General features: G+C 30.6%; 4 protein-coding genes across 8 annotated transcripts; 2 read left to right on the forward strand and 2 right to left on the reverse strand.

Moving 5' to 3' along the window:
- Nucleotides 1-150: 150 nt before the first annotated feature.
- LOC127066517 (protein wings apart-like) lies at nucleotides 151-6,408 on the reverse strand. Its single transcript, XM_051000362.1, has 11 exons — nucleotides 5,722-6,408; nucleotides 3,373-5,024; nucleotides 3,021-3,269; nucleotides 2,699-2,947; nucleotides 2,390-2,614; nucleotides 2,068-2,290; nucleotides 1,772-1,987; nucleotides 1,495-1,674; nucleotides 1,337-1,425; nucleotides 1,125-1,226; nucleotides 151-1,034 (listed from the first exon to the last, which is right to left on the reverse strand). The coding sequence occupies exons 1-11, from the start codon at nucleotides 5,903-5,905 to the stop codon at nucleotides 885-887; spliced, it is 3,519 nt and encodes a 1,172-aa protein (XP_050856319.1). The 5' UTR covers nucleotides 5,906-6,408; the 3' UTR covers nucleotides 151-884.
- A 1,345-nt stretch (nucleotides 6,409-7,753) lies between these two features.
- LOC127066177 (nucleolysin TIAR) lies at nucleotides 7,754-12,391 on the forward strand. Its single transcript, XM_050999591.1, has 4 exons — nucleotides 7,754-8,760; nucleotides 9,127-9,423; nucleotides 9,936-10,187; nucleotides 12,078-12,391. Exons 1-4 carry the CDS (start codon nucleotides 8,173-8,175, stop codon nucleotides 12,123-12,125), a joined length of 1,185 nt encoding a protein of 394 aa, XP_050855548.1. The 5' UTR covers nucleotides 7,754-8,172; the 3' UTR covers nucleotides 12,126-12,391.
- A 682-nt stretch (nucleotides 12,392-13,073) lies between these two features.
- On the reverse strand, nucleotides 13,074-20,536 carry LOC127066168 (spastin). Of its 4 annotated transcripts, none has more exons than XM_050999573.1 (8): nucleotides 20,438-20,536; nucleotides 19,269-19,542; nucleotides 19,005-19,175; nucleotides 18,173-18,439; nucleotides 17,062-17,417; nucleotides 16,650-16,981; nucleotides 16,255-16,565; nucleotides 13,074-16,080 (listed from the first exon to the last, which is right to left on the reverse strand). In XM_050999573.1, exons 2-8 carry the CDS (start codon nucleotides 19,396-19,398, stop codon nucleotides 15,917-15,919), a joined length of 1,731 nt encoding a protein of 576 aa, XP_050855530.1. In that variant the 5' UTR covers nucleotides 19,399-19,542; nucleotides 20,438-20,536; the 3' UTR covers nucleotides 13,074-15,916. The 4 variants fall into 4 exon arrangements, with proteins under 4 accessions (XP_050855530.1, XP_050855531.1, XP_050855528.1 ...); XM_050999574.1 differs by lacking the exon at nucleotides 20,438-20,536 and adding an exon at nucleotides 19,622-19,764; XM_050999571.1 differs by lacking the exon at nucleotides 20,438-20,536 and having other exon boundaries at nucleotides 19,269-20,420.
- A 147-nt stretch (nucleotides 20,537-20,683) lies between these two features.
- LOC127066159 (pre-mRNA-processing factor 39) lies at nucleotides 20,684-27,451 on the forward strand. 2 transcript variants are annotated; one of them, XM_050999544.1, is made up of 13 exons: nucleotides 20,684-20,842; nucleotides 21,076-21,200; nucleotides 21,296-21,577; nucleotides 21,645-22,139; nucleotides 22,228-22,405; nucleotides 22,489-22,739; nucleotides 22,883-23,008; nucleotides 23,768-23,916; nucleotides 23,992-24,397; nucleotides 24,507-24,671; nucleotides 24,745-25,131; nucleotides 25,212-25,498; nucleotides 25,656-27,451. In XM_050999544.1, exons 1-13 carry the CDS (start codon nucleotides 20,794-20,796, stop codon nucleotides 25,948-25,950), a joined length of 3,195 nt encoding a protein of 1,064 aa, XP_050855501.1. In that variant the 5' UTR covers nucleotides 20,684-20,793; the 3' UTR covers nucleotides 25,951-27,451. The 2 variants fall into 2 exon arrangements, with proteins under 2 accessions (XP_050855501.1, XP_050855502.1); XM_050999545.1 differs by having other exon boundaries at nucleotides 21,296-21,511.
- Nucleotides 27,452-27,710: the final 259 nt, after the last annotated feature.

A 27,710-nucleotide genomic window follows, 5' to 3' on the forward strand; every position in this document is an offset into this window, starting at 1 on the left:
CATACAAAATTAAAAATATTCGCAGACTCGTAAGTAATCGCTACATCGCTATAATTATGTTCGGTTATTTTAAATGCAAGTGTTGATCGTAATCACATATGTTAATATAAAATAATGCACATGTCCAATGATAAAAATAACAAAAAACTGTTGAATGTAAGATACAATTATAATTTATAAATGTACATTTACAAGGCTTATAGTTTAATGTAATTTTAATATTAAAATAAGCTTACATAACACTATTTTGAATATTGAAGGGTTCTTTTATACCCAACATTATCAATTACTTAACAGGTTTGAAAACACAGTTTATGTAACTTTTAAATGATTGTACAAAGATAAATTCATCTATTACTATACAGCAAATAAACTACACTCTATATGATAAAGTTCACAATATTATTGATGATCATTCTTCCTGTCCATTTGACTGAACGAGTTTCTTTTAATTACGATATCCAATTGATACTCATGTAGAGGTACGTTTTTATAATTACAAGATCAATCACTACGATTTGCATTCTTTTGTCTCCATATTTAAGTAACAACTAAAGCTTAAGATCTAAAATGCTGTGAATGAAAAGCAAGCCACATGAAAATTAATGAAACATAAAGTAATAAATTATGTAAATGAATAAATATATATATATTTATATATATATATGTATGTATGTTTGTGTGTGTATACGTACGTATGTATGTATGCATGTATATACACGCGTGAGAGCGTATATATACACGTATACACACATACGATTAATACGAAACAGGTGACCAATCTATGAAATAACAGGGATTCCTTTCTCAGACATAGATAACTTTGGCTCATTTTGTATGCCAGTAAAACAGAAAATGCTGTCAATATGTGCATAATATATTAATCAAGATGAGGTCAAATCAAGCATCATATTGGGGTCTTCCAGTGCTGGTAATGGTAATTCATTTCGCTCCTCTTCAGTTCTAACGTCCGACATTTTTAGGAACTTAATCACCTTTTCAGTAGCTGCTATTCCACAACTACTTACTTCATTCTATATAAAAATATTTCAAATTATTGAGGACTGTGTTATTAAATGCAATATATAATTAAACTTATATAAAATCAAATGATGAATAATTACCGATGCTGTTAAATTCATAAAATTGAAAAACTTTTGAAGTACAGATACCATTGTGGAAAAGCTGTTATCTGGGAGTCTGCTACGTACAAGTGACTCGTAATCCTAAAAGATATCATAGTATCTCAACATGACAATATCTTATCTTATTCCATAATCTACTTTTGCTAATGTACTATATATCTCTACTGAAATATAAATCAAGCAATTTTTACCTTGTTATCCATTATTAAGTATCCAAGTAGGAGAACAACATATGCACCTATTAAAGTATGTTCCATGTGGCGTCCAGCTTTCTGCAATACTGAAGAAAGATTAATGTAATATAATTAAGTTTGTGTATTGTACACCATTAAGAAATACATATACGAACATTTGGTAACAGTTTCTTCAATAAATTCTTCCTGGGATTTTGTTGTTGTTGACACTGTTTCTGTCTGTTCTGAATCTTTTTTACCATCCAAAATTGCATCAGTTTTTTGCTCTTCCGCTCGTGCCAATTCTTCTTGTTTATAAAAGAGATCAATCAAAGACTCTACACCACTTTCTTCAGCTACAAAAACATTTTGATTTATAAATATAATTACATACGTTTTGATAAATGCATATACTTGAGTAATACGTATATAGTGCTTATACAAAACACATACCATCAAAAATATTTTCTGTAGATGGAGGAGCCTTTGACTCAATAAGATGTTGCTTATTATCATCACATTGCTCTACTAAATTTATTAAAAGAATTAACGCCAACATCATCATATCAAATCTTTTTTCTTCTGGTAGCGATTCTGGTATACGTAATAAAAGATACAAACTACAATCAACCACACCACTTTGTGATCCCACTAATTTGCTTCCACAAGCTGCAAAAAATATATAATTATAGCAATAAATAAAATCAATCTCTGAAAAATGAAAATAATATAAAACCCAATAAGCTTACATTGTCTATTGAATCGATGAGTGAGGTTTATGAGAACTTTGATAATAGCAAAAAGACATTCTCTGACAACAGCACCAATTGAGCTTTTATCACTTGGGTCTATGGTTGGATAAATGGGAATCTCTTGTCCACATAAGTAATAAAGACTTGCTAAAGTACTTACTAGTACACCATCATCATATTTTAATAAATATACTTGATTCTCTTCGTTCATATGTGTAACCTAATCATAAATATAATATATATTATTAGTGCTATACGTAAAATTGAATAATAATATTTAGCATAATTCGCATTATAATTTATAGTAGATAGTCCTTACGTTTTCTAATACACGTAAACATCTGTCGACTTTACGTAATTTATCTAATAATGGTTCTGTCCAACCAGCTCTCGTAACATCGTGCGCATTAATGTGGCGATGACATTCCCTGACTGTTTTTACAATATGTTCTAAGCCACCTAATTCTCGAAGTTCTTCTTTAAACCACTCTCCTGCACGTTTTGAAGTTAGACTGAGAAGTGTTTCCATAGCTAATTGTCCAACCTGCGAAGATAAATCAATTTTATCACATTTCGTTTCCATTTAAAATTAATGTAGATTAATCACAGAAATGATTAAATTACTCACGGTAATATTATCCAAATTTAGATGCTTTGCATGCCCTTGTGCTTGAATATCCGCACACAATTGCCGTACTTTTTCCTTATTTTTTAATAATTCAGCCCTACTAAGGCCACAATCGTCAAGCGCATCTTTATGACTGGCATCAGATTCTAATAAACTTAACATTAGTTCTAAGCAATCTCGGTCTAAATCCATCGCTAGACGATCTTGACTTAACACAAACATTACGGTTGCTGTACACAGGCCAAGACTCTAATTGCAATACAAAATAATATTAAAGTTCATCCATTTTTTTGGATATTAAAATAGTAAATGAAAAACATACTTGATCTTTAGTGGCATCATGTAATGCTTTAAAAAATTTAGCAACGGTTCCGTGAGCACGTACATGCATACGAAAGGCAGGAGCCATGCATTTGCTTGCTAAGCGTATAGCTGAAAGGCAACGTGTAGCATTTGGATTATTTTCTCTTAAAGTATCCAATATATATTCAACATCATCATTAAATTCCTGAAATTCTCCACTTTCTTGAATTTGATGGGCCTTCTTCACATTCTTTACTACAGTGTAAAACTACAAAATAATGTTATCATCATCAATAAATCCTAATATCAATGAGCCTTATCACCTTGATGCAACATATATGACTTCGAACATTCGTATAATATATACTTACACCTTTAACTTTCCTGCAACAACGAACACTTGTAACAGCTTCAGAATCATCCGTAAAGTCTATATCAGTTTCAGGATAAGTCACAACTCTTGTAAGTTGAGAAGTCTCAAATTCTCCAGCATATGCTTCAGATCCAGTGGTACTGTGTGATCCTGAAGCTATAGTAGGAATTACATTCCCAATATTAGGTGTATCTGTCGTACTAGATTCTTTATCACTATCACACCACTTGTGTTTATACAATGCACGTCTTTTATTTCCATTTGTTGTCCCTGTTGAACGACTTTTAAAAATGCTACCCTTTTTAGTAACAGGCTTAGATGGTACATTTGTTGTAGGAGCATTTAAAGTTTGTGATTCTGAAACTGTACTTGTTACGTGCAAAGGCATTTCATTTTCAACATTGCCACTCACACCTTCACTATCATCGCTACCTGAAAACCAATCCTGATCTACTAATGTCTTAGCTGCTGCAGTTTCAGAATCAGCTACATGAGCTGATGATTCCAATTCTGTTTCAGGATCAGGTTCCACCTCAGTTTCACCTTCTGGTTCTAGTTCTTGTTCTGCTTCTGCTTCTGCTTCTGTTTCTTTCTCTGGTTGTCTATTAGTTTCAGGTATCACTTCATTTGTAGGGATATCTATAGAACAATGTTGAACCTCATCTGAGGTAATTTCAGAATTATCTTCAGTTTCAGGGACATTTAAGATCATTGGTCTTGTTTGCATAGGATCTGCATCACTTGAAAGAATATCAATAAGTTCTTGAGTTGTCGTTGGCAGTGGCTGGTCTCGTCCGATTAAAGGTTCTATTGTTGGTTTACATGGGTACGTTGAACTACAATCAGTCTTAACAATATCATAATGGGATATAAGAGTGTTATTGGAATCTGTAACGGATTTTCTAAGAGTTAAGGAGAGTCCAGAACTATGTGTATTTGAAGTAGTTGATGCTGTTGTAACAGCAGAAGAACCTGTTATGTCTAAATGTAAATTTTTTGCACGACTACGTGTCGTTCGTCGCATATCAGAATTTTCTAATGGTATCGATACTGTAGATACAATTGGTTGCTGAGAACGAGTTGTCTTAAGATCCGTTTTGATTGATGGTTCTGTATTACTTTTACGTTCAATATCTATTTTAGAGGGACTAGTAAGAGGTGTAGAAATTCTGTAAGTTTCAGGTTCTTGATCCTGATTATTTTGCACATCTCCGCAAACTAATCTTGCAGTACCCTTACATATTCTTAAGACAATTGGAGGTTTTCCTTCTTCTCTATTTGATGTTTCATTACCAGTATTATCTACACTTTCTGATACTTTCTTTGTAGGAGTATGCATTGCTTTTGGTAAGGGCTGTTTTGGCAGGGGTTGTTGAGGCTGCTTTGGAGCGCGTGTTCTACCATATTGTGAATCAGGTACTTGTCTGTATATTGCCACGTCTTGGCGAGATTCTTCTATTACTGGTGGTACATTTCTACTTTTAAAAAATTTCTTCGGCTTTACAACAGCTGATGTAGTATCTGTCTTACTAGTTGGATCAATTTCAAATGAAAAGGGATCTTTTCCAGAATTCACACGTGTATTCTGGTTACTATAATCAATTTTCATCCTTTTTGCACCAAATGAATTGTGAATATTATCTCTCCTTCCTATATATAAATGAGAAAATAATATATATATATATATATATATTCAGTTCTTTGACATATCCAATTAATATTTGTAATATTAAAATTATAAAAAATATAATCAAAACTAATTGCTTATACTTGAAATTGTTAAATAATAAAACTTATTATCCTACACACACGCGCACACACATGTATATCAGCTAGATATCAAATATACATTCTTTGGAAAACTTTATATGATAAATAATATAAAAGTTATTCAAAATATATACGTTATATTATTTATATATATAAAACGAATAAATTTTTAAATTATATGTATTATTCATATAAATGCTATACTTTTTAGATATAATAATGTATAATATGCAATATAATACACGTTTAATATTAATATCTTGTATATATATAAATACAATTACATCATATTAAATAACTTATTCATAAAGGTGAAAAGGTATAATAAAGATGAACTTAAGAAAAAAAAAGAAAGAAAAAAACAAAAAAGAAAACTGCGTTATGAATGAGTCATAATAAAAGAATGGGAGAAACTGTGCTAATAACAATTTCATAATAAGCTTTACCGACATGAAAATATATGGATTAGAAAATTTTGAATATAATTTGGTATAATTTTTTGTTGAAATATTTAAATCTATAATACTATCTAAATATAAGATGTAATAAAAATTATATGAAAATAATAAATACATACCATTGATATTCGTGCTTCTGATAGATGTAAAAGATGTTATACCCCATTTTCCAACAGTACCTGCTGACTTGGCAGCAGAAGGTCTATTACTATTTTCTCGAAAAAGCTTATCAAATTGAATGCTCCCAGGTGTCACACTACTGACCTTGCGACTGTAGGATTTGGTGTAACTACGAGACGTCATTTTGGATATTCCGATATTTCAAATACAGTCCGCATCCCATAAGACACAAATAACAATATCTTTCTTCATTCTTTAAAATTTCCGTATGATCTATACTACATAACTATCGATTCGAATAATAATGACAATATTTCGGGACAACATTCGGAAATTTTAAAAAATACGTCGTCCTCTGTATAACAGCCGAAGTTACGAAAGTATTACGACCTTAAGAAAAGTAATTTCGAAGCTCACTAAAGAAACAAACGCCATGTTTCGATTACTATTTCCCTCGATGCACAAATATATTTCCTGCCAAAAATTTCAATTTCGAATTAATAATTTCGTAATTATAACCTTCGCATTAATACGCCAACGTTCTTATTACACTTCCTATTATTTCCTTTTCCATATAGTTCGACAAATTTAACTGGAATTTATTAATCATAACATGATCTTAAGCCATCTGTCGATATGTTTTTCGTTTAAGATTTAGATGCATACATACCACATGCAAAAAAACGAATAATACACTGTGCACCAGATAATAATACTTATCATCTTATCCAGTAGATAGAGCCAGATAGGACGAAGCGTAACTATCTACATTACCGATTGAATGGACATATATAATATTGTCCAATTAGAATGCGATTTATTACATAAAGCAACACGTAATACAGTACGACTTTCGTTTGCAAGAAAAATCGACATATTATTAATAACGAATTAAAGTCTATCTATATATTGATATAAGTTTACAATAAATATACTCATATATATGTATGTGTGTGTATGTATGTATATATATATATACATATTATATATAAATCTTCAAGAATGTATAAATATGTACATAGATTTTAGATATAGATAAGATATGTCATTATACGTATGTTTTATCAATAACATACGACATTAAATACATCCCCTCTCTAGGCCTCAAGCATATACAAATTTTATTGTCAAATAACCAATCGCATTAGAAATATTAACTTTATTTTTCTTACTTGTTTTCTTTTTTTCGTATTCTTTATGTTAGTAAATACGTGAGAATTTGTAATAATTAAATAACCAATCGCCTGCATTTAAATAACCAATCTACGTGCTTAACTTAAGGTACCACCTTTAAAAATGTTTCTTCCCTAAGCGCCTTAAGGTAAAATAAATATAAAAAATGTAGACAATTATTTGATCGTTAATATTTTTTATATACCTTTAAAAAAATTACTCCTTCAAATCGTAATAATAAAGTAAATATAATCATATAAAGATAATTAATATAATATAAATAGAAATATAATTATATATATATATATATATATAAACACAATTCGCTTTAAAATGAAAAAAAAATGGGAATACTCGAATCAGCTAGCGGGAAATGTTTAAAATTTGAGATTGAAACAAATGTTTAAAGTTAAAAATTAGATCGCTTGAAGTACGCTTTTAATACATTTTAATTTAGATTTCATTTGAAATGTAATAGTTGAAAAAGTAATAATTTGGCCAATTATAAACAACATATATATATATATATATATATATATATATATATATATATTTGTTAAACTCTATCGTATATATAGATATATGGGTGAATATTGTAGGTGGATTTTTTGAATCGTTAGTAATTATTATTTCGTGTGGAATAAAAAAATAAAAATAAAAAAAATAAAAAATAAATAAAAAAATATACATAAATATGTAAAAAAAGTTAATATGTTCAATTAAAAATAATTATAAAAGATATTATTGCGATTAATTGTGCGAACGAATACCGATGCACAATGAAAAGCAAGCTTTTGTAAAGCGTTGTGCTAGTAATTTCTATATGCCAATGGATAATAAGCATTTTCGCGCTACCTGTTATGAAATCCGACGGGTGATACAAAAACACGTGTTCTTTACTACTTTGTCAAAAAAAGTGGCGTATTAGAAGCAGTGATTTATTGTCATAAAGCTTTTCTGTGTGCTATTTAAAAACGTAAAAATTCGTTATCGTATATTAAGAGAATTATTTGGAAAAATATGTACATTTATGCCGATGAATAAAGGGAAAGTGATTGTGCAGCAGAGCGGCCATTTTATGTTAGTATGACGTAGAGGCTGGGTGTAGCTTCGCGTTCAACCGTCCGTTCCTTGGAAAACGCGAGAAAACGAACATTCTGATGCTGGGGTCGAGATAGATACACTTAGAGCCCACTGGAGGTGTAAATTGTATATTAAGTCGACACAACGTAAGAAAAGTAGTAATATAAGAAAGTAAGTTCCCCAATAGAGCGAGCATGAGCGAGGAAAGTAATCCACGAACGCTGTACGTGGGAAATCTAGACGCTTCGGTGTCGGAGGACCTTTTGTGTGCACTTTTCTCTCAAATTGGTGCAGTTAAAGGATGTAAAATAATACGGGAGCCAGGAAACGATCCTTATGCTTTTGTTGAATTCACGAACCATCAATGCGCGGCTACGGCACTAGCCGCCATGAACAAGCGATCATTTCTGGATAAGGAGATGAAGGTTAACTGGGCGACAAGCCCTGGAAATCAACCAAAGTTGGACACAAGTAACCATCACCACATATTCGTGGGTGATCTCTCTCCAGAAATCGAGACCGAAACATTAAAAGAAGCGTTTGCCCCTTTTGGTGAAATCAGCAACTGCAGGATCGTACGTGATCCGACTACAATGAAGAGTAAAGGATACGCATTTGTGTCCTTTGTGAAAAAGTCTGAAGCAGAAGCAGCGATAGCAGCTATGAATGGCCAGTGGCTTGGCTCACGATGCATTAGGACAAATTGGTCTACCAGAAAGCCTCCACCTCCAAGATCAGAAAGGCCACGACACTCAAACAATAGTAAACCTAATTATGAAGAGGTACGTTAGATTTTGAATATTCTGTTTCTAAATCATCTTCACACAATCAGAAGATTATACAAAGTATGAGCCGCAGCATCTGGAATAGGATAGAATAAATATTAGCATAACTAAATTAGACGGGTTTCGATAAACGCTATCTCCCATATAGTTTGGTTCAATTTTTGAGTTTAGATTTACTTTTGTTTAAGATGATTTGAAAGAAACGAATGTCAATCGAGAGTGTTCGATGCTTTTGTTAATGGAATCATAGGTAACATATATTACATGCATTTAATTGTTGTGTGATAAGATTATTATAGTACTGCTTTCTCAAAATTTATAATAATTCTTTTATTATTTACATAATCATAATCTGATTGACAGGTGTATAACCAAAGTAGTCCGACCAATTGTACGGTATATTGTGGAGGTTTTACAAATGGAGTTACAGACGAATTAATAACAAAAACATTTTCACCATTTGGTACCATTCAAGACATAAGAGTATTCAAGGATAAAGGTTATGCTTTCATCAAGTTCACAACTAAAGAAGCAGCAACACATGCCATAGAATCTACACATAATACAGAAATCAGTGGTAGCATTGTTAAGTGCTTTTGGGGAAAAGAAAATGGTGATCCTAATAGTGTGGGTCCTAATGCCAATCATCAAGCTCAACAGGTTGTTATTATTATAAATTCATTGGAAAAGCTTAATCTCTCTCTTCCTCTTTCTCTCTCTCTCTTTCTCTGTCTTTTTCTCTCTGTCTGTCTGTCTGTTTTTCTCTCTTCTCTCCTCTCTCTCTCCACTCTCTCTGTCTCTGTCTCTCTCTCTCTCTCTCTCTCTCTCTCTCTTTCTCTCTCTCTCTCTCTCTCTCTCTCTCTCTCTCTCTCTCTCTCTCTCTCTCTCTCCTTGTTTTATCATTAATTTTTGTATAAACTTCAATATAAAAAATTAGTTTTTTATCAAAATATATGCTAGATGAAACAAATGTATGAAAAAATACTTCTTTTTTTATAATTTGATCAGTTTCATTGACTGTACTTCTTTGTTAATTATGATTTATAAAAATATCTTTAATAATGTTTAAATAGATAGGATCTAGGAAGTGTATATTTCTAAGGTATTATTAAATAATTCATAAGAAATAAAAAGTATAATGTGCTTAAACATTTGGTACATTTGTCTTACAGGTTACTACTGGAGCTGGTCAATATGCATATGGATATGGACAACAAATGGGTTATTGGTATCCACAGGGTTATCCACAGATGCAAGGACAATTTCTCCAACCAGCTCAATATTATAGCCAATATTATGGACAACAGTATATGAACAGTATGAGAATGCCTGCCCCTGGTGCTGGTACATGGCAGCCTGCACAAGCAACTGCTGCACCACCGACTGCAACTGCCCCATTACCACCTGGTCAACAACCGACTATGGTAACATATACCATGCCACAATATCCTACACAATGAAACTGATGATTGATATCAGTTAATTGTTACGTGCAAAATATTTGCCCTGGGGGCTTTTATGTATTTGTTCTAGCATATACCTGTTCTAACAATTATGTTGGTACTTTGAATTATAATTACTGATTATAAAAATATAAACGAGTGATTATACATATATTTTTGCAGAATATGTATCTATACTAAAAACACATGTATACTTATTTGTGTATACAGAAGAGAAGAGTAGTTTTATTTACTTTTCACATGATATTAATGATTTTCTAGAAAATTTCGTGGTCGAATTTTGAAGAAATTCAAAAATTAATATTATTTTGTTATTATTTGGGTAAACAAGATAATATATCATATCGAGAAGACTAATAATAATAATAAAATAGGTTTCTCCTATAGAAGTTGAATTTTGTTTGACAATACAGAAAAGGTAAATTCAATAAAATATAATAATTTAACGATAATTTTAATGTATCCAATGTAAAATTATGATTAATGGATATAATGTTGAACAAGGTATATTTTTGAACTCTTCTTTAAAGCCCCTGATTTGAGCCCTGCATTCGTTGTGCTGCGTAAGGTGTTCGTATGTATGCGGTCATTATGTTGTTATATTTTTTAATATTTTTGCCACAATTACCAATCCTTAGTTTATCTCGAATCATTAATGAACGGTATGACAACATGTTCATTTATGATAAACACGGAGTATGATGTTAACGGTAGATTAAGATAGAAAGAGTATAGCTAAACACACGGCGCCTGTGATGTAGCTAGATTTTGTGCATGTTCCGACGTATGCAGGGCCCTTCAAATAAACAGTGCGCGTCAAAACAAAAAAAAATAAAAAAAATAAAAAAAAAAGAAAAAACGAGTTAAAAACTTTCCTCGTTATGTGATATTTATCGTCGGTGGTGTAATGTATATATAATTTTGCTACAGTAACAAAATAAATAACTTTGTCTTGAAAAAAATATCATCGGGCATATACAATTTAATCGTACTAAAAACTTAGCCAAGAGAGAAAGAGAGAGAGAGAGAGAGAGAATTCTTCATAAGTTGTAAGTTATATTAGTGACTCTTCTCTATTTGTACAAAAAAATAGTAAGCTGTGAGGTGTAATAAAGCCTATAATTTAAGTCTAATAATAACGAAAAACTGTAGTAAACATTCATATACTTCCATTATAAGGAGCTACTTTTGAAGGCGTTGGAAATTACAAGCACACAGGGGTCGCTAATATAGCATTAAAATAATTCCATATATTAAAAATATTCAAAAGTGAAAGGTATATATTAGATCTTTCACTATTTTAATATATCAACAATATTCATGATTTACAATAAAAGAACAATTTGAAATCAATTGACAATCAGTCGAAATAATAACAAGATATTTTCTGTGCTTTTAGTGCATGGCACGATATGCTAACCTCGTGTCTTCCAAGCAATATTTTCGAACTAAATTTCAAGAATACTATTAATCTAGTAAGTTTTGATTATTATCTTATATCTGATAATAAATTTTTATTTCCTTAATGTATATTACATCCTTCAATTTGAAAATTTATTTAATATATAACATTCGTATACACCAAAGATAAAATAAAAATGTCATGTGGTAATGACAATTACAAAGATTAAAAAAAAAAAGAAAAAAGCAATACACAATGTAAGACTCCTTTGGCATAGCTAAATGATTTTTATCATTTTCTTGTTAATGATAAACACAAATTCAATGAGCCTAGATGGTAATCAAGACATTGTGGAAAATTTACTATCCCTTTACTTCGCCACCGACGGTAAAAAGCCATACAACTTTGAAAACAAATTTGTATAAAGTCAGTACTGAATGTAATAACAGCAGAAACAGAAGAAGGACATAGTATGGCACCTTGACTGCGATAAGTGATATCGAACGAAAAGAAGCCAATTTCAAGAACTTCTCTATGAATAAAATAATAATAATCAGCGAACCGAAGAAAGACGCAAAAAAAGTGTTATATAAAAAGTAATTTAGGTACAGCAGGGTGAGTAACCCTCGGAGATGCTTAGGATAATGTTATCTTATAATAAAAACAAATTGTCCTTTGAATGAAAAAAAGGAATAAATATTTAAAATACACGACATTCTGTATTCTTTTGTAACCTACATTATTAAAACATATTTTAATCGTATTTTAATACTTCTTTTTCCATCCGTGTTATATACAAAAAAAAATTAGAGATAAATGATTTTATAGTTTGTAACATATATAATTTTATTTTACACTCAGTACGCTTTTACAAAAATTATATATCAATTTAAAAGATAATTTTTTTCTATATTAGGTTATATTTAAATATTGGAAATATTTTCAAACGTATAGCGAGATCTACAAAAAAGCAATCTCCTATTATATACACTTCGAAAATGGAATTTGATATTGTACATAATAAAAAAAAATATATTTATAGTAGATAAATCATTTATCAATCGGTAGCGTTGGAAACTTCATATTGCTAAATATTGACATTTTTAATGCATTTATGACATATATTTCTTTAATAATTCATATATATATATATATATTTCTTTAATAATTTATATATATATATGTAAATACTACATGCAAAATATATCGTGTGTATAATAAATAAAGCGTGAAGAACGCATCTACGAGAGTAGTAAATAGTTATCTCTAAATGGGAATATTGCATTTTTTATGGATAAGTATAGATTGTTTAAATTAAAAATTTATTTTGATATATACTACAAGAGACTTTAGAAAACCCTAAAAAAAATTGATCTTAGTAAATCTAACATCATTAATATCCTTGACGACTCTTCGGGGTATATATATAAGAAGGATACACTTTGTACTATCCATTCCATCGTGATTTTACTGCATATATAGTTCGTACATTGTGATAGCAATAAAGTAATAATCAAAGTATTACAATTTTGTACAGAGTATGGAGTATTAAAGTATGACTGCGAATTAAAAGTTACTTTATATGATTAAATAACGGTAAGGAACATCAACATTAACTATTTGTCATTAACAATATTTGTTCTCAACGCGAACTTAAATATGTAACATCATATACGTAAAGGTCAACATATTCTACTCATAATACAATATATAATACTGAGGTGAAAACGCACACACGTGTTTTTACTGCAATATCTAGGCAACAAGACGAACTTATAAATATGCGATGCAAGGGCTATATTTTTTAATACAATATTATGCACATCGATCTGACGGAAATGTTCAACCGATTTGTTTCTTATTTCCTGTTTTTTTTTTTTTTTTATATATATTACTTTTTATTATTTTTCTTCTTTTTTTGTTCAGAAACTGCTACTGAAATTGCAAATTATAGGTTTCAATGCCTAAGACCTAAGTTATTTATAGCATTCAAGAGAGTATGAATTATCAAAGGTATTATCATGTAAGACTTAGAATAATATATTTTTAAATACATAATTAAATACGCGATTGAATCATCATCACAGTGTGCACATTTGTTCAAAGATTTAAAAAATGCATGTGCATACATTTTTTTCAGCATCCCAATCAATAACTAGATATAGCTTAAATAGCATTAATTACTATTATAACAAGTTAGTCAGATGTTACCTTATAAATTTATCATTATATGATATAAAAGTAGCAAAATAACTTAATCAAGGCTGAGCATGTTTAGAATGGAAGGCCTGTTTTTTTTTTAACGTATTTTTATGTCATCTCATTTTGTTATATAAGGCTGACAATTTGGAGTTACATCGAAGAAGGTCTTTATACATACAATGCATACAATGATGCACACGAAGTGAGCATAACTTAAACTTAGGCAGTGAAAAAGTACAAAATTTTATGATAAGCAAATATCACAATGCAATCGAAAACAGAGCAGGTTGGATTAATGTAACTGCGTTGGCACTTTTACTTTGTTAATGTGCTAAGAAAATTTATACAAAACATCATCTTATATTAACTCTAACACATTAATTATATTTTAGACCAGCGTCAGAATTTCCACCATGCTCTAGTTTAACGAATGCAATGACAATGCACATGTATTAATTTAAATATATTAAAAAGCTATTAACATTTTCACAAATACAGATTACATCATAACACAATTGTGTTGTTCCATTTTACAATTACATATAATTACAAAATGTTAAGATGAAAAAGCTATAATTTTTAAATGAGAAATTAAGTTTTCAATGAGTTCTATATATTACTCTTCCATTATGATACATTTAATATGAAATATTTACGGTAACAAATGATCAGTTCTCTACTAAAATAATATGCATATTTAGGTGATTAATATAATTTACTATTTAAATTTACTGATATTATAGAGTACAATAATTTATGAAGACTATAAAAGACTTAATATATAAGCAAGGACACACAATTAAATGATAAAAGCTCATAATAGAATTTATATTGGAATTAGCTTATCAACTATATACATGCATTCAACGCACTTTTAAGTCACAGATTGTTTCGATCACATGAACAATGATTATTCTATATTTGAGCACTGGAAGCAATGGACGAATATTATATACCCATACGTATACATTGCAGGGTATTTCTTTTTTACATTTTTCGTAATGATATTGTTTTTCGATTATTTTCTTATTAACCATAAATCACTGTAATTTTTCATACCCATTACATTCATTTCGTTGTTTTGTGTAATATGCATTAAAGTAAAATACCATCACCTTTGGCAAATAGTATTAGTCAAACAAGTTATAATACATTGTTCTTAATAACGATCAAATAAATTTTTGAGCTGTACTTTAAATATAACAATACCTATAATGTAATACCTGGATGTGTACAATTTACTGCATGCGCGCGCGCGCGTGTGTGTCTGTGTGTCGTTTTGCATTGCATTATATTGCATTGCAATATACACCTATTAATTGATATTTAATTGTAATAATGTCATAACCATTATTAGTTATAACAGAATTAAACTTTATTCTTACTATTTAAGTAGATGCATGCTGCTTCTTTTTATAGATACAGCTGTTCCTGCAGTGCTATATCTCATCACTCATATCAATATATGTATATCAACAATAACTTATTTACAATATATCTGATATAAAGTACTTTTCTACAACTTTGCTGTAATACATAGCAATATTCATTAGAATATTCAAAATTATGCATTCTGCATGTAAGTAATAAAGTAAGACTTGATAAAAATATTATGAACTAGCTTATTGTAAATAACAAAAATTTGAAAAAAAGGGAATCAAATTATTAGGACTCTATGGCATTAAATATAATAAAAACTATTACAATATTATAACAAAATAATGACTAAGATACAAATTCATTTTTAGTCATATTCATATATATAATTCATACTAAATATAGTGAATGTTATATTTTATATGATATTATATTGCATTATCAAAAAAATATCATTGGTTATATGGCTACAGTATTTATTCGTTTTCGTTAATATTTTGTTTCGTTAATTGTAGATTAATTGAAATATTAAAAAAAAAACATTACATATATACATTCTACTCAATATGTCCCAATAAATTACTTTATAATGTTGTGAACATCCTTTTTCTTTCTTCAAATATTTCAAATATATATCATACCACAAATATGAACTCATATCGAAAAATAATTAATTTGGAAGCCTCTTCCCAGAGACATTTAACTTAAATCAAAGACTTACGTCACCATACGCAAAGTTCCATTTCTCATATGCAGCCAAACTAGCAGGTGATACTGACCTACGAATTCTCTTCAGAGAATCACGAAAATCTTGCATTGTAATATTGCGTACAGAATTAAGATCAAGTTCTTTAACCTGATCTGGATTCAACTCTGTCAAATGATAATGTAATTTACACTATATTTCTAATGAAATTATTATTATGTTTTGTTATTATTATTATACAGGCCGAATGGTCAAATCATCAATTTCCATCCGATCCCTTTTATATATAATACAACTATTATTACACACATGCTATATGATAAAACAACATAGTACATTACCTCTGATAGGACCAAGGGCTGCATCCTTTGCTAAACCAGTTAAATCACTTCCAGAATATCCTTCTGTTAAAATCGCCATTTCCTTGAGTTCTTCCTTTGTTAATGGATCATTATGTTTTGCTAAAAGTCTCTGAAGTAACATAATTCTTGTTGCTATATCTGGTAGCGTAACATATACTCGTTTCGTAAATCTTCTCAATGCTGCCTCATCTAATTCTTGTGGTCTATTTGTAGCAGCCATAACGAGCACTCTCTCTTCAGGGTTACATGGCAAACCATCAAATTCAACAAGAAATTCTGTTTTCAATCGTCTGTTGAGAAAAAATTCATACAGGAATGAACAAGTATTATTATAATATTCTAAATTTATAAATTTATATTTTTAAATAGTATACCTTGAAGCTTCGTGTTCATTATCTCTGCGTTCACTTAATAATGAATCTACTTCATCAATAAAAATAACAGATGGTTGCAATTCTCTTGCTATTGCAAAAAGTGCCCTTACTAACTTTTCACCTTCCCCTACATATTTGGAAGTTAGGCTAGCAGCAGATATTGAAAAAAATGTTGCATTACATTGCGTAGCTACGGCACGTGCTAGAAGAGTTTTTCCATTTCCAGGAGGACCAAACAATAACAATCCTCTTGCAGGAGTTCGTAATCCTGTGAACAATTCTGGTCGCAATGAGGGTAATATCACCATTTCTTGCAAAGCCTGTTTTGCAGTCTACAAATTTAAATATTACATGTATAAAATCAATTCAATACATATATTTATTTTCATCTATCAAATTGTTATTTACAAACCTCTTGACCAGCAATATCTTCCCATTGGATAGCTGTTCCACCTTCTAAGATTTCATCTAATATAACTTGAGCAAGCTTTGGATCTACACCTTTTAGAAGAGGTACTTTTCGTGTTGGTGTACTTCTGTTACTGTTTGATGTAGTTGGTGTTGCAGGTCTTCTTAAAGGTGAACCATTACCAGGTACAGATAATTGTCTTTTTACAGAAGGTGGTGTTGACGATGGTTTTATGGGTGTCACTCTATGAGTAGGTTGAATATTTGTTGTGCGACCCATACTGCGTGGCAATGTTTGACTCTTACTCATATTTGTACCCATTAATCGTTTTCCAGGAACAGATAGTTTTCTTCCAGATGCTGTAATAACAACCATAACATTGATAATGCAAAATAGATTAAAATATAGAGGTATAAATAAAAAGATAAACATCACAATAAACAAGATAAGGTAAGAATATTTATAGGCACACATAGTATTATTGATATTAGTGAAAAAAATTTGTGATGCTAAAATAAAATATTGCATATGTATTTATAAATGTTGAAAGAAAATTTATGTATCAAAGAAGGATATGTTTATTTCCTGGTATTTAAATAAAGTACTTCATCTAAAGTAAGTAAATTGCATGAACAAATCAATTGTTAAGTATTCATATACAGGTGGAATTAAGATTAATAATGGCATTAACATTTATATTGCTAATACAATATTAGTAATTGGTATCAATACTTTAAAATAAATTAAAGTTTATCAAAAAACATCATTTTGATATTACAAGTAATACACACATTTATCAGTAAAATTAAATACATTTGAGGAATCACACAGAAGTCCATTTCCAATCTTATCATATGCATAAAAGAATATATTTGCTGGGTATCTGTTTATCTAATCTTATGTCTATATAAGCAGGGATCATTAATAGTAATATTTCTATTTGATTACATACTTATATTTATCTATTACATCACACTATATGGCCATATTTTAAATGCATTTTATATGGAAACATGAAATGCATGGAATTAAAAAAAGCAGAACTACAAATAGACATAATCTACCTACTTTCTAATTACAATTATTTAAGCCCAGAATATCAGACAAACAATACCTTCAGAAGGATGCACGCAACAGTTTTTTGGAGATCGTGGCCTTAATTTGGGAATCTGAGTGCATGTGTTCTGTCCTGTATTTACTGTTTGTGAATTATTCATATTTTTATTATGACTTATATTTAAAGAAGCTGTACGAGTAGTTTGTAATGTGTGTACACTGCGACGAGCCCTCAGAAGTTTTCCTGGATGTTCGTTGTCCAATTTATTTCCAGAAGTACGATATTCATTGGCGATATCCAGTTTTTTCAGCTCACACACACTCACTACAAAAAGGAAAAACACTCTCTGCCATGCTGCAGTAGGCTAAGTAGCTAAAGAGGAAATAAGACTAAACATAAACCCATTAAAAAAATAGGCTATGTTAGGATATTATTCAAACTGCGTCAATTTTTATCGCAATTAGATATGCTGCTATTTATAAGTTGGCCACTAATTTTCCAAATGCATTAAGTTGTCTTAATGACATAGTTCTGATGGTTGTGAAACAGAATTAATAATAGATTGTGCCAAAGGTAAATTTTGTAATACAAAATTATGCGAACTGGTGTCACTCGTCATACACGCACGCACGCACGCACACACACACAAACATTAAGAAATAATTAGCACATAAGCATGCTAAATACATCGATCTTTTTTGTGCTATTGCTATCACTTTACATGTGCCATAAGATCCAATTTTTCCATATAAAGAACAATTGTGAGCAATGTTTCATATAGTACATAGAATTACAAAAAAAAAATTGTACTTCATAATATTTGATTTTTTACAGAATAATGCAATAGCGCAAAAAGCATAGAACGATTAATAAATATAGCTGTACAAACCTAAGAAGTCAAGCCTATCCTTAGCCATTGCTAAATTTGTACACATTTTATCATGCAATCTTTGTGCATGTTCCCATACTTCGCCACGGCCACCAGTGCATTCAACAGCTATTCCTTTTTCTAATTCGCCAATTCCTTTTTTATAAAGTTCTATAGCCATTTCTTTTTTTCCTAGTAAGAAATAGAATCAACAAATATTTAAAATTGTAATACCTTTCATAAGACATAATATCTTCTTATCAGGAATCAATTATTTTTTGTTACCTTCATTATCTTCATCAATTTTGAGTGCTTTACTAATAAACTCAAAAGCTCTACGATGGTGATGCTTTTGTTTAGCGAGCAGTGGATCGCCAGGACCAGGTCCAATCGCTCTCTTAGGTACTTGTGACATCTCTTCACTTTCACTTTGTGCAGTATTAATCAAATCACGAGTCAAATTATTTTCAGACTTTTGACCAACAACTATTTCAAGCTGGCAACTATGCTTTGTAGCTTGTCTTCGTTGAATCAGTTGTGAGGTAGATGTATACAAGTACTTAAACACCACAAAAAGTTGATAAAGCAAAGTTCTTAAAACGTTAAACAATAATATAAGGGGAAAAGAAACAATATACAAATTGCGTTTGTGCACCGACGGTTGTGGATTATCGAGAAATCGATGGCTATGATGATGATGATGATGATGATTGTGATGGTGATTGTTACAATTAATAGTCGTCGTAGTTTTATCACTGTTTTCACTCTTAGTCACGCAAAGCTTCTTAGGTGACTTTGTACCGAATTTTCGTGCCGGTCGCCCACCATCACTGTAAGACATTTCCTACTGCGATCTTCAGATCCAGGTAAATTGAATTACACTTTTCGATGTCAAAAAAAGTGATTAGAATAAACCGCTCCGACATCCCCGATGTGAAACATCGAGGAGCAAATAATAAGTAAGAAAATTATGTCGATATTACGATGTTTTTATAAGTACGATCTACGTGAAATGAGTAGTCAGTACTGACATGCAGTACGTCAATAAAAATTGATTTAAGAGAATGAGAATTTTGAGCCGTTCGTATGATGAACTGGCAAATAACAAAAGAGTTCAAATATTTGAGAGTCTTTTGTAGCATAGCTTATGATTCTCGTCGAATTTTAAATAAGTACGCATTAATATTATGACAGACAAATATTTTGTAGAAAAAGATAGAAAAACATGTCACAACATTGATTTGTTGTATGTGTTATCTTTCAGCTAACCACAGCTACACTGTCGGGCGACCTTGACAATCTTATCACGCGGTTCAATATACGTTGCATGTATACTTTTGGATCGTTTTCATTGTTTCTTTATTACTGCATTAACGTCTTACAAATTTTTCTAATATATTCTTCTTTGTAAATAATTTCTATTTTAAATAATTTTTATTACATATAATACGTACCTATTATAATATGCTTGATATTATTTAAATACGCAACACCTTGTCGAAATGGAATGCTTGTAGTTAGATATCAGCATCGACCAATCAACATCGTCGTAAAATGTTTCAGTGACTTCACAATGTTGGTTCGTTATTTTGTCCAATAAAATCTCTCTCAGTGGATCACGTGATACGTACTATTAGCAAGCTTCATTTCCATTTGCTAGATGTGAGCAGATATACCGACTTGAAAATCTTTCGTCTTTCAATTTCTATGATCTGTGTATCATATATTTCTTGTAAAAGTGATCTCATGTCGCCATTTTGTGTTTCAATTTTGCGCTTTACATTTTACAGATTTGGTTAAAGTAAAAAAGATGTCCTCTGCGAGCGGTGATGAAAGCGAAGTTACTTTAGCTGAACCAGGTATATATACGGAATATCTGTTTGAATAAATTTGGTTAAGGTAGTATAAATAATTTTGCATATAAAATAGATAATTCGTTTGTAGTACGATTTATTGAGGTAACCAAAGTGCATTGCACACCCGGTAGTAATCACCGTTTACGTACCGCCATTGAGCAAATGGCGTCACGTATATAGAATGTTTCATTTTTCGTTTATATTAATTACATTCAATTTTTTTTTCTATCTTTTAGTACAACGTACAAGGTCTGGTCGTGCTCGTAAAACACCAGTGGTGGCGAAAAAATCACCAGTGAAGAAGCTTCTAGCGAGAGCTACTCGTTCCCCTAAAAAAATTCGAGAAATTGAGGGGATAGAGGTATGTAATAAAGTATATTTTGCAATGGTAAATACATTGTTCATTCTTCTATGTGATATAAGATTTAGTTAATACAATGAAAACTTTTATTTTAGGAGGAATCTCATGTGTTAGAAGTGGTAGAAAGCCTTTCTGAAAATGGTGTACAAAGATTGAATGACATTATAATTGAGCGACACAATGACAGTGCTCCTATGTTACATTTAGAATTAGAAGATTCAGGAGACACTAATGTTCATGAAGTTACAATAGATCAAAGTATACAGTCGGAGATAGGTGTACCAGAATTAGAAGCTCCTCCTCCACCAAATGTAAATAATATGCCTAATACACCTATTTTATCTTCACTTAAAGTAAAAGAAGCTACACATTTAATGGTATGTAACAAACCATTTTGATATATCAATCGTATAACATTTCAAATTAAATATGATTATTTTACAGCAGGAACATTCTGGTACAGAATGTGATACAATAATTATAGAAGAGAGTAGTATGGACAAGGAAGATATGCTTTGTGAAACTACACAGATTGAGATGGAAGGACAAAGTATAAGTAATGATGAGATAAGCAATCAACGTGTATTGATTGATTTTGAAGAAGTTGTAACAGAAGATGGTGATACAATAACACAAGTGACCAAAATTTTGGATACGGATGGAATTCATTCAGATAATGTAATCAGTCATGTCGATACAGGTATTGAAGTTATGGAGGTTGATGATTCACAACAAGAAATATCAGAAGTTGTAGAAAATATTGTGGATAAAGTGGAACCGGACGCAGAAGCAATGGAAACTGAAAACATAGAACTTTCGACTATAGAAATTACTGAAGGAAATGAGTCAAACTTTCAAATTGATAATGGTATAAAAAAAACAGAACCAGATACAGAAGCAGTTTCTGAAGATGAATTACCTAATGAAGCAGCTGCTAAGGTAATTCACGATTTTGTAAAGAATTTTTATATCAAATTTAATATGTAATTAATGTTTATTGTAACGTTTATACATTTTACGTTATTAGGAACCAGAAACTGAAGCTGTCTCTGACGAAGAATTACCAGCAGCTGCTCCTGCTGATTTAGGTGAAACAGAATCTGTCTCGGAAGACGAATTACCACCAGATAGTGAAAAGAAAAGAAAAAGTGGTATTAAGTCTATAAATAAAACACCAGAAAAAAAAGCTAAAACGGAAGGAGGAAGTCAGTAAATCATATTAAAAATAATTACTTAATTTATATTTATTGGCCATATGGATTTTAACTCGTTTTGTTTATTACTATAGATAAAAGAAAATTAAATGCAGAAGGAGAATATGATCCTAGTTCTCCAACTTCTGAGAATAATGATGAGACACCCGCGAAGAAAGTCGCTTTATCCAGTGAAACAGAGCTTGGAGATAATAAACTGGATATAAAGCCAGCATCGCCAAAAAAGAAAACTCTCCCTGAATTAGAAAAGTATTGGAAAGCTGTCAATGAGGATCCATCAGATTTTACAGGGTGGACATATCTTCTACAATATGTTGACCAAGAGGTATTGAGAATAATGTTATTATAAATTATATTATTTCCCCTTTCCCTACTACCTTCCTTTTTCTTTTAATTTTTACATTATTTAGTAATAAGTTTACAACATACACAAATGAATACCCACACAGATACACGCACGTGTTTTAGAACGACGCAGAGGCAGCGCGTGAAGCATACACCAAATTTTTGGAGCGGTACCCGTATTGCTATGGTTACTGGCGGAAGTTCGCTGATTACGAGAAGAAGAAGGGCAACCCCGAAAATGTCCAAATGGTGAGTTAATTCGTTTGTTTCTTCATTAGGTTTATATTTCTTATTATGATATCATTTAATTAACGCAATCTAATGAAAATAGCTCGAGTTAGGAAGACGCGTGGGCAGTGTGCACGCACGTAAATATGGTTTTCCCTTCCAACAGCCTAGCACGTCTTGCGGCACCTATACGACTCTCTCCGTTTACCAAATAGCTACTTATTTAATTATTCTGTGATATCTATAATGCTATATTACGTATTATTGTTTTATCAATATCGATATAACGATACTCTACGTACGATACGTAAGTCACATGAAGGCTAGTTATTTCCATTTGCGATATATTATCGTTCAAGAAATTGTGTGTAATATTTACTTGTAAGCATTTGTACACATAGCTTACTACAGAAAGTATTGTAACTTAAGCATAAGATGTGGTACCTTACTTAATGTAAGTAAGATTGGGTTGGGTGTTAAGTCAAAGTCAGAAACAAAGACTTAGGACGTGCACGTGCCAGAGAGGGAACAAGAATGAGTGATGGAAGACACTGAGGCACCCAGATTGGAACACTCCCTGACTTTAAGGTGAATGCACAATGCTCTGCAATCTCAGTGTTAATTATATCAATCTTTATTTACAGTACGCGTACGGTATGTGAGTATACGTTACTAAAAACCGTAATGCTTAACAAAAGCTAAAAATAGGTATAAGACTACCCGGCGTCAGTCCAATTATTTGTAAACTCTTCTAAGTGTGATTACGAATCGTTACTACAGGTATTCGACCAAGGTTCGAAAGCTATTTCACTCAGCGTCGACCTCTGGCTGCATTACATCAACCACTGCAAAACTGTCTACGAAAAGGACGAAGAAAAACTTCGTGAACAATACGAAAGGGCTATTCAAGCGTGCGGATTGGAATTTAGGTAAATAAGATTAAGATAGTAAACGCGGAGATAAAAAGCAATATTATATTATTACCTTTTTCATTATTATGCTAGATCTGATCGTCTTTGGGAGAGTTACATAAAATGGGAATTAGAAGGAAAGCGTTTGAGTAGAGTAACGGCATTGTACGATCGATTATTGTGCACCCCTACCCTTGGATATATTTCTCATTTTGAAGCTTTTCAAGAATTCGTCTCTTCAAATTTACCAAACCGAATTTTAAGCGTCGATGATTTCCTTGCTCTCCGAGCCGAAGTTAAAGCTCTTCTAAAAGCAGACGACGCTACGTCAGCATCAGCTGCGGACGATGCGCCACCAGGAGAAGAACCACCTCCTCACGAAATGCCACCTACGGACGAGGAGACACGTGCTATCAGAGAAAAGATCATCAGTAGTAGACGTAAAATGCATAAAGCAAATGTTAATGCAGTGGCTGCTAGATGGTCATACGAAGAAGGGGTAAGAAATTCTGTTGTAACATTGAACATTTTTTTAAATCTTTGAGCAATCGATATTTATTTTAACACACAAAACAACCGTAAATCGTAATATCATCTTTGAATAACAGATTAAGAGGCCATACTTTCACGTTAAACCTTTAGAACGGTGCCAGTTAAAGAATTGGAAGGAATACTTGGATTTTGAAATTGAACAAAAGGATCAAAATAGAATCATCATTCTTTTTGAAAGATGTCTCATAGCGTGTGCACTCTATGATGAATTTTGGATGCGGGTACGTTAATTATAATGATTAAAAAAAATATTTTTTTTCTATCGATCGATGTTATGTAATTTTCTATTTACAGTTTGTACGTTATCTGGAATCATTGAAAGGTGATAATGTAGAAAAAATAAGAGATGTTTATTCGAGAGCATGCATGGTTCATCATCCGAAGAAACCTAATTTACATCTGCAGTGGGCGACCTTCGAGGAAGGTCAGGGCAATTTTGAAAAAGCTGCTACTATATTGGAAAATATCGATAATGTATTACCCAATATGTTACAAATAGCCTATCGAAGAATAAATTTAGAACGCAGACGTAACGATTTAGAAAAAGCTTGTACATTGTATGAAAACTATATAAGCAACAGCAAGAATAGGACAATTGCTAATAACATTGCAGTAAAATACGCTCGTTTTCTTTGCAAAGTTAAGAACGATGTGGATAAAGCTATTAAAGTATTACTAAAGGTATATTTATACATTTTTTTTCGACCGTTAAATTTAATGCCTGAAATTGTTTTCGTTATACGAATGATTTTTTTCAACAGGCCACAGAGAAAGATAAAGATAACCCAAGATTGTACTTGCAATTAATAGATCTGGGGTTACAGAGAAATCCGGTTGATACGCAAGAAGTCGTTGGATACATGGATATGTTTATAGAAAGAGAACATGCTGATTTGGAACAAAGAGTTTTATTTGCACAACGTAAAGTAGAATTCCTTGAAGACTTCAGTCCTGACATTCGACAAGTTTTAAAAGCACACGAACAGTTCCAAAAGTGTATAAAACAGGCAAAAGAACGAAAAAAGACAAAGAGTGATGATAATAAAACGTACGAATTATTGTTTCTACTTGTTGTACATATAAGTATTTAAAATATTATAGTTCTTAAGCTTATCAAGTATATTTATATATTTGTTAATTTTTATATTTTTTTGATATTAAAAATTTGATACAAGATAGTATTTTTTTGTTATCTTCTATTACAGTGACTCTTCTCCTCCGAAGAAAGTGAAAACTGGAGAACAGTCTAATATACCTCCACCACCATCTGTAGGTTCTCAATCTTATCAGTATAGCAGTGGACCAAGCGGACCTTATCAGTCACAACAACAGTTTCAAGGTGGACAATATGGAGGTCAAGGTGGCTATCAACAAGGTTATCAACAATATCCGCCTCCATCAGATCCTAATTATGCAAATTATCAAAATTGGCAGTATGGACAAGGTGGTCCACAAGCATATGGACCTTATAATCAATGGGGTTCTTACAATTATTATTAAAGGATTATTCATAATTTCTTGTGTAAGCAGTTATTATGCGTTATCATATTTGTTGTATATTTTATGACCCTTACTTTTTCATTCACTTTCAATTTATCAAAAACGAATAATTTTATCAATTTTATCGCTAAAAAATGTTTTTTGCGACATTACGAAACTAGCTTTCCAAAGTGCTATTTCTCTTTTAGTATTTCTACAAGTACTCTTTGAAATGATAAATATGCACTTAAGCTTCTAAACAATGTGTAATGAGAGTTAATCTATTGAAAAATACGCCTATTAATGAGTTTGCTATCACGTCGAGTTGTAAACAAGTTCTTTCGATGTCAATGTCATTTTTCATACAAATTCATATTAGATACAAATTACTTTACGTATATTTAACAAATTCACATATGACACGGCAATAAGCTATAATTGTTTTCTATTCTTCTGGACATAAGTCGAATAGTTGAAAATTGAACAGCTTACCCAAATGACAAGAAATAAAAATATAGGATAGTTTCTAATGCATTTTCCCCCCTTTTTGATACATAGCACAAAAATTGTGTTGCTTATATGTTCAATATAAAAATCTCATTTTTAGTTATTAATAATGTAACATATTGTTGAGTGAATTTGCACGAATCAAATGTTACATCAGTAAAATTGAAATGCGTGAAAATTGTAACCGTACAAATTCATTATCATTTTTATTTTGACATATTTGAACAAAATTATACTCTACTTGAAATATGAAACTTACAGACACAGTCCAACATATACGAAATGCATTTATTATAAATCGTATATGTTATGAACAAATCCAATTTTAATTTAATCTTATTAATTTGCTTTCATTCAATTACTACATTACTTTAATTAATATCGTATATATATATAATATATATATAATATATATGTAATACATATATATAATATATGTATATAATATGTATATAATATATATCATATATATATTATATATATATATTATGTGATATAATTGGTAAATTAAAAATATTTTTATTAATATCTTTGTCATTAGCAAACTTTTATGATTACATTTAATTTCCATATACAAAATATTTTCATAGTGCATATATCATGGTTCATTATAGATAAACTAAGATTTTGAAAAAGTTAATCCAAAATAATTGACTGCAAGTTTAGTTACATTTTTGAAATTTCAATTTAGAAAAGACCACTAATATAAAATTTGTGTAGTGAATTTACCTTCAATTAAATACTTTTTAAAATTTTACTTTGGGTACTTATCATAATTTTTAAATATTGAACAAAGGTGCGAATTTCAGTATATGTTTGCTGTTGACTCAATGTGGCATAGTTATATCTTTTGACATTACCTCTAATAAAGCTGAAATGTTCACAAAATATCACTTATCCAATAACAGAATTAAGATTTAGAATATGTAATGTATGTGAAATTGTTCACAAACTAATGTAAATAAAGGGATGGATGTCATCTTGATTCAAATGCATTCATAAAATACTAATAGAATAGTTTGTTGTTTTAATGTCACTATTTTGGTGTAATTTAATTATTTCTATTAAAAACTAATATTTTCAGTCTGCATTTTGTTAGAAAATATAATAAACATTTCAAGTATAATAATTCTAATATTTTTATTAAATCTGATATAACAAATGCATAATATCTATGTTGAAAATATTCTTATTTTTATAACTTTAATCTCACATTTAAATTGAAAGTTTAAACCTTCAGTTTTATAATTTCATACTTAGATACTAAAAAATAA

Source organism: Vespula vulgaris, chromosome 9 (assembly GCF_905475345.1).
Source record: "Vespula vulgaris chromosome 9, iyVesVulg1.1, whole genome shotgun sequence".
Classification (NCBI taxonomy): Eukaryota; Metazoa; Arthropoda; class Insecta; order Hymenoptera; family Vespidae; genus Vespula; species Vespula vulgaris.

Bases quoted from the DNA above. Each gene is read 5' to 3' on its own strand.
- LOC127066517 (XM_051000362.1), bottom strand. From the start codon at position 5,905: ATGACGTCTCGTAGTTACACCAAATCCTACAGTCGCAAGGTCAGTAGT. The intron at 2,948-3,020 runs GTATGTTTTTCA...TATTGCAATTAG, and splicing joins ATGATGCCACTAAAGATCAA to AGTCTTGGCCTGTGTACAGC. The intron at 2,615-2,698 runs GTGAGTAATTTA...TTATCTTCGCAG, and splicing joins TAAATTTGGATAATATTACC to GTTGGACAATTAGCTATGGA.
- LOC127066177 (XM_050999591.1), top strand. From the start codon at position 8,173: ATGAGCGAGGAAAGTAATCCACGAACGCTGTACGTGGGAAATCTAGAC. The intron at 8,761-9,126 runs GTACGTTAGATT...TCTGATTGACAG, and splicing joins GTAAACCTAATTATGAAGAG to GTGTATAACCAAAGTAGTCC. The intron at 10,188-12,077 runs GTAACATATACC...ATGTAATAACAG, and splicing joins CTGGTCAACAACCGACTATG to CAGAAACAGAAGAAGGACAT.
- LOC127066168 (XM_050999571.1), bottom strand. From the start codon at position 19,824: ATGTCTTACAGTGATGGTGGGCGACCGGCACGAAAATTCGGTACAAAG. The intron at 18,440-19,004 runs GTTTGTACAGCT...TCCTTTTTGTAG, and splicing joins GGATAGGCTTGACTTCTTAG to TGAGTGTGTGTGAGCTGAAA. The intron at 17,418-18,172 runs GTATTGTTTGTC...TTGTTATTACAG, and splicing joins TTGCGTGCATCCTTCTGAAG to CATCTGGAAGAAAACTATCT.
- LOC127066159 (XM_050999544.1), top strand. From the start codon at position 20,794: ATGTCCTCTGCGAGCGGTGATGAAAGCGAAGTTACTTTAGCTGAACCA. The intron at 23,009-23,767 runs GTGAGTTAATTC...TCGTTACTACAG, and splicing joins ACCCCGAAAATGTCCAAATG to GTATTCGACCAAGGTTCGAA. The intron at 25,132-25,211 runs GTATATTTATAC...TTTTTTCAACAG, and splicing joins CTATTAAAGTATTACTAAAG to GCCACAGAGAAAGATAAAGA.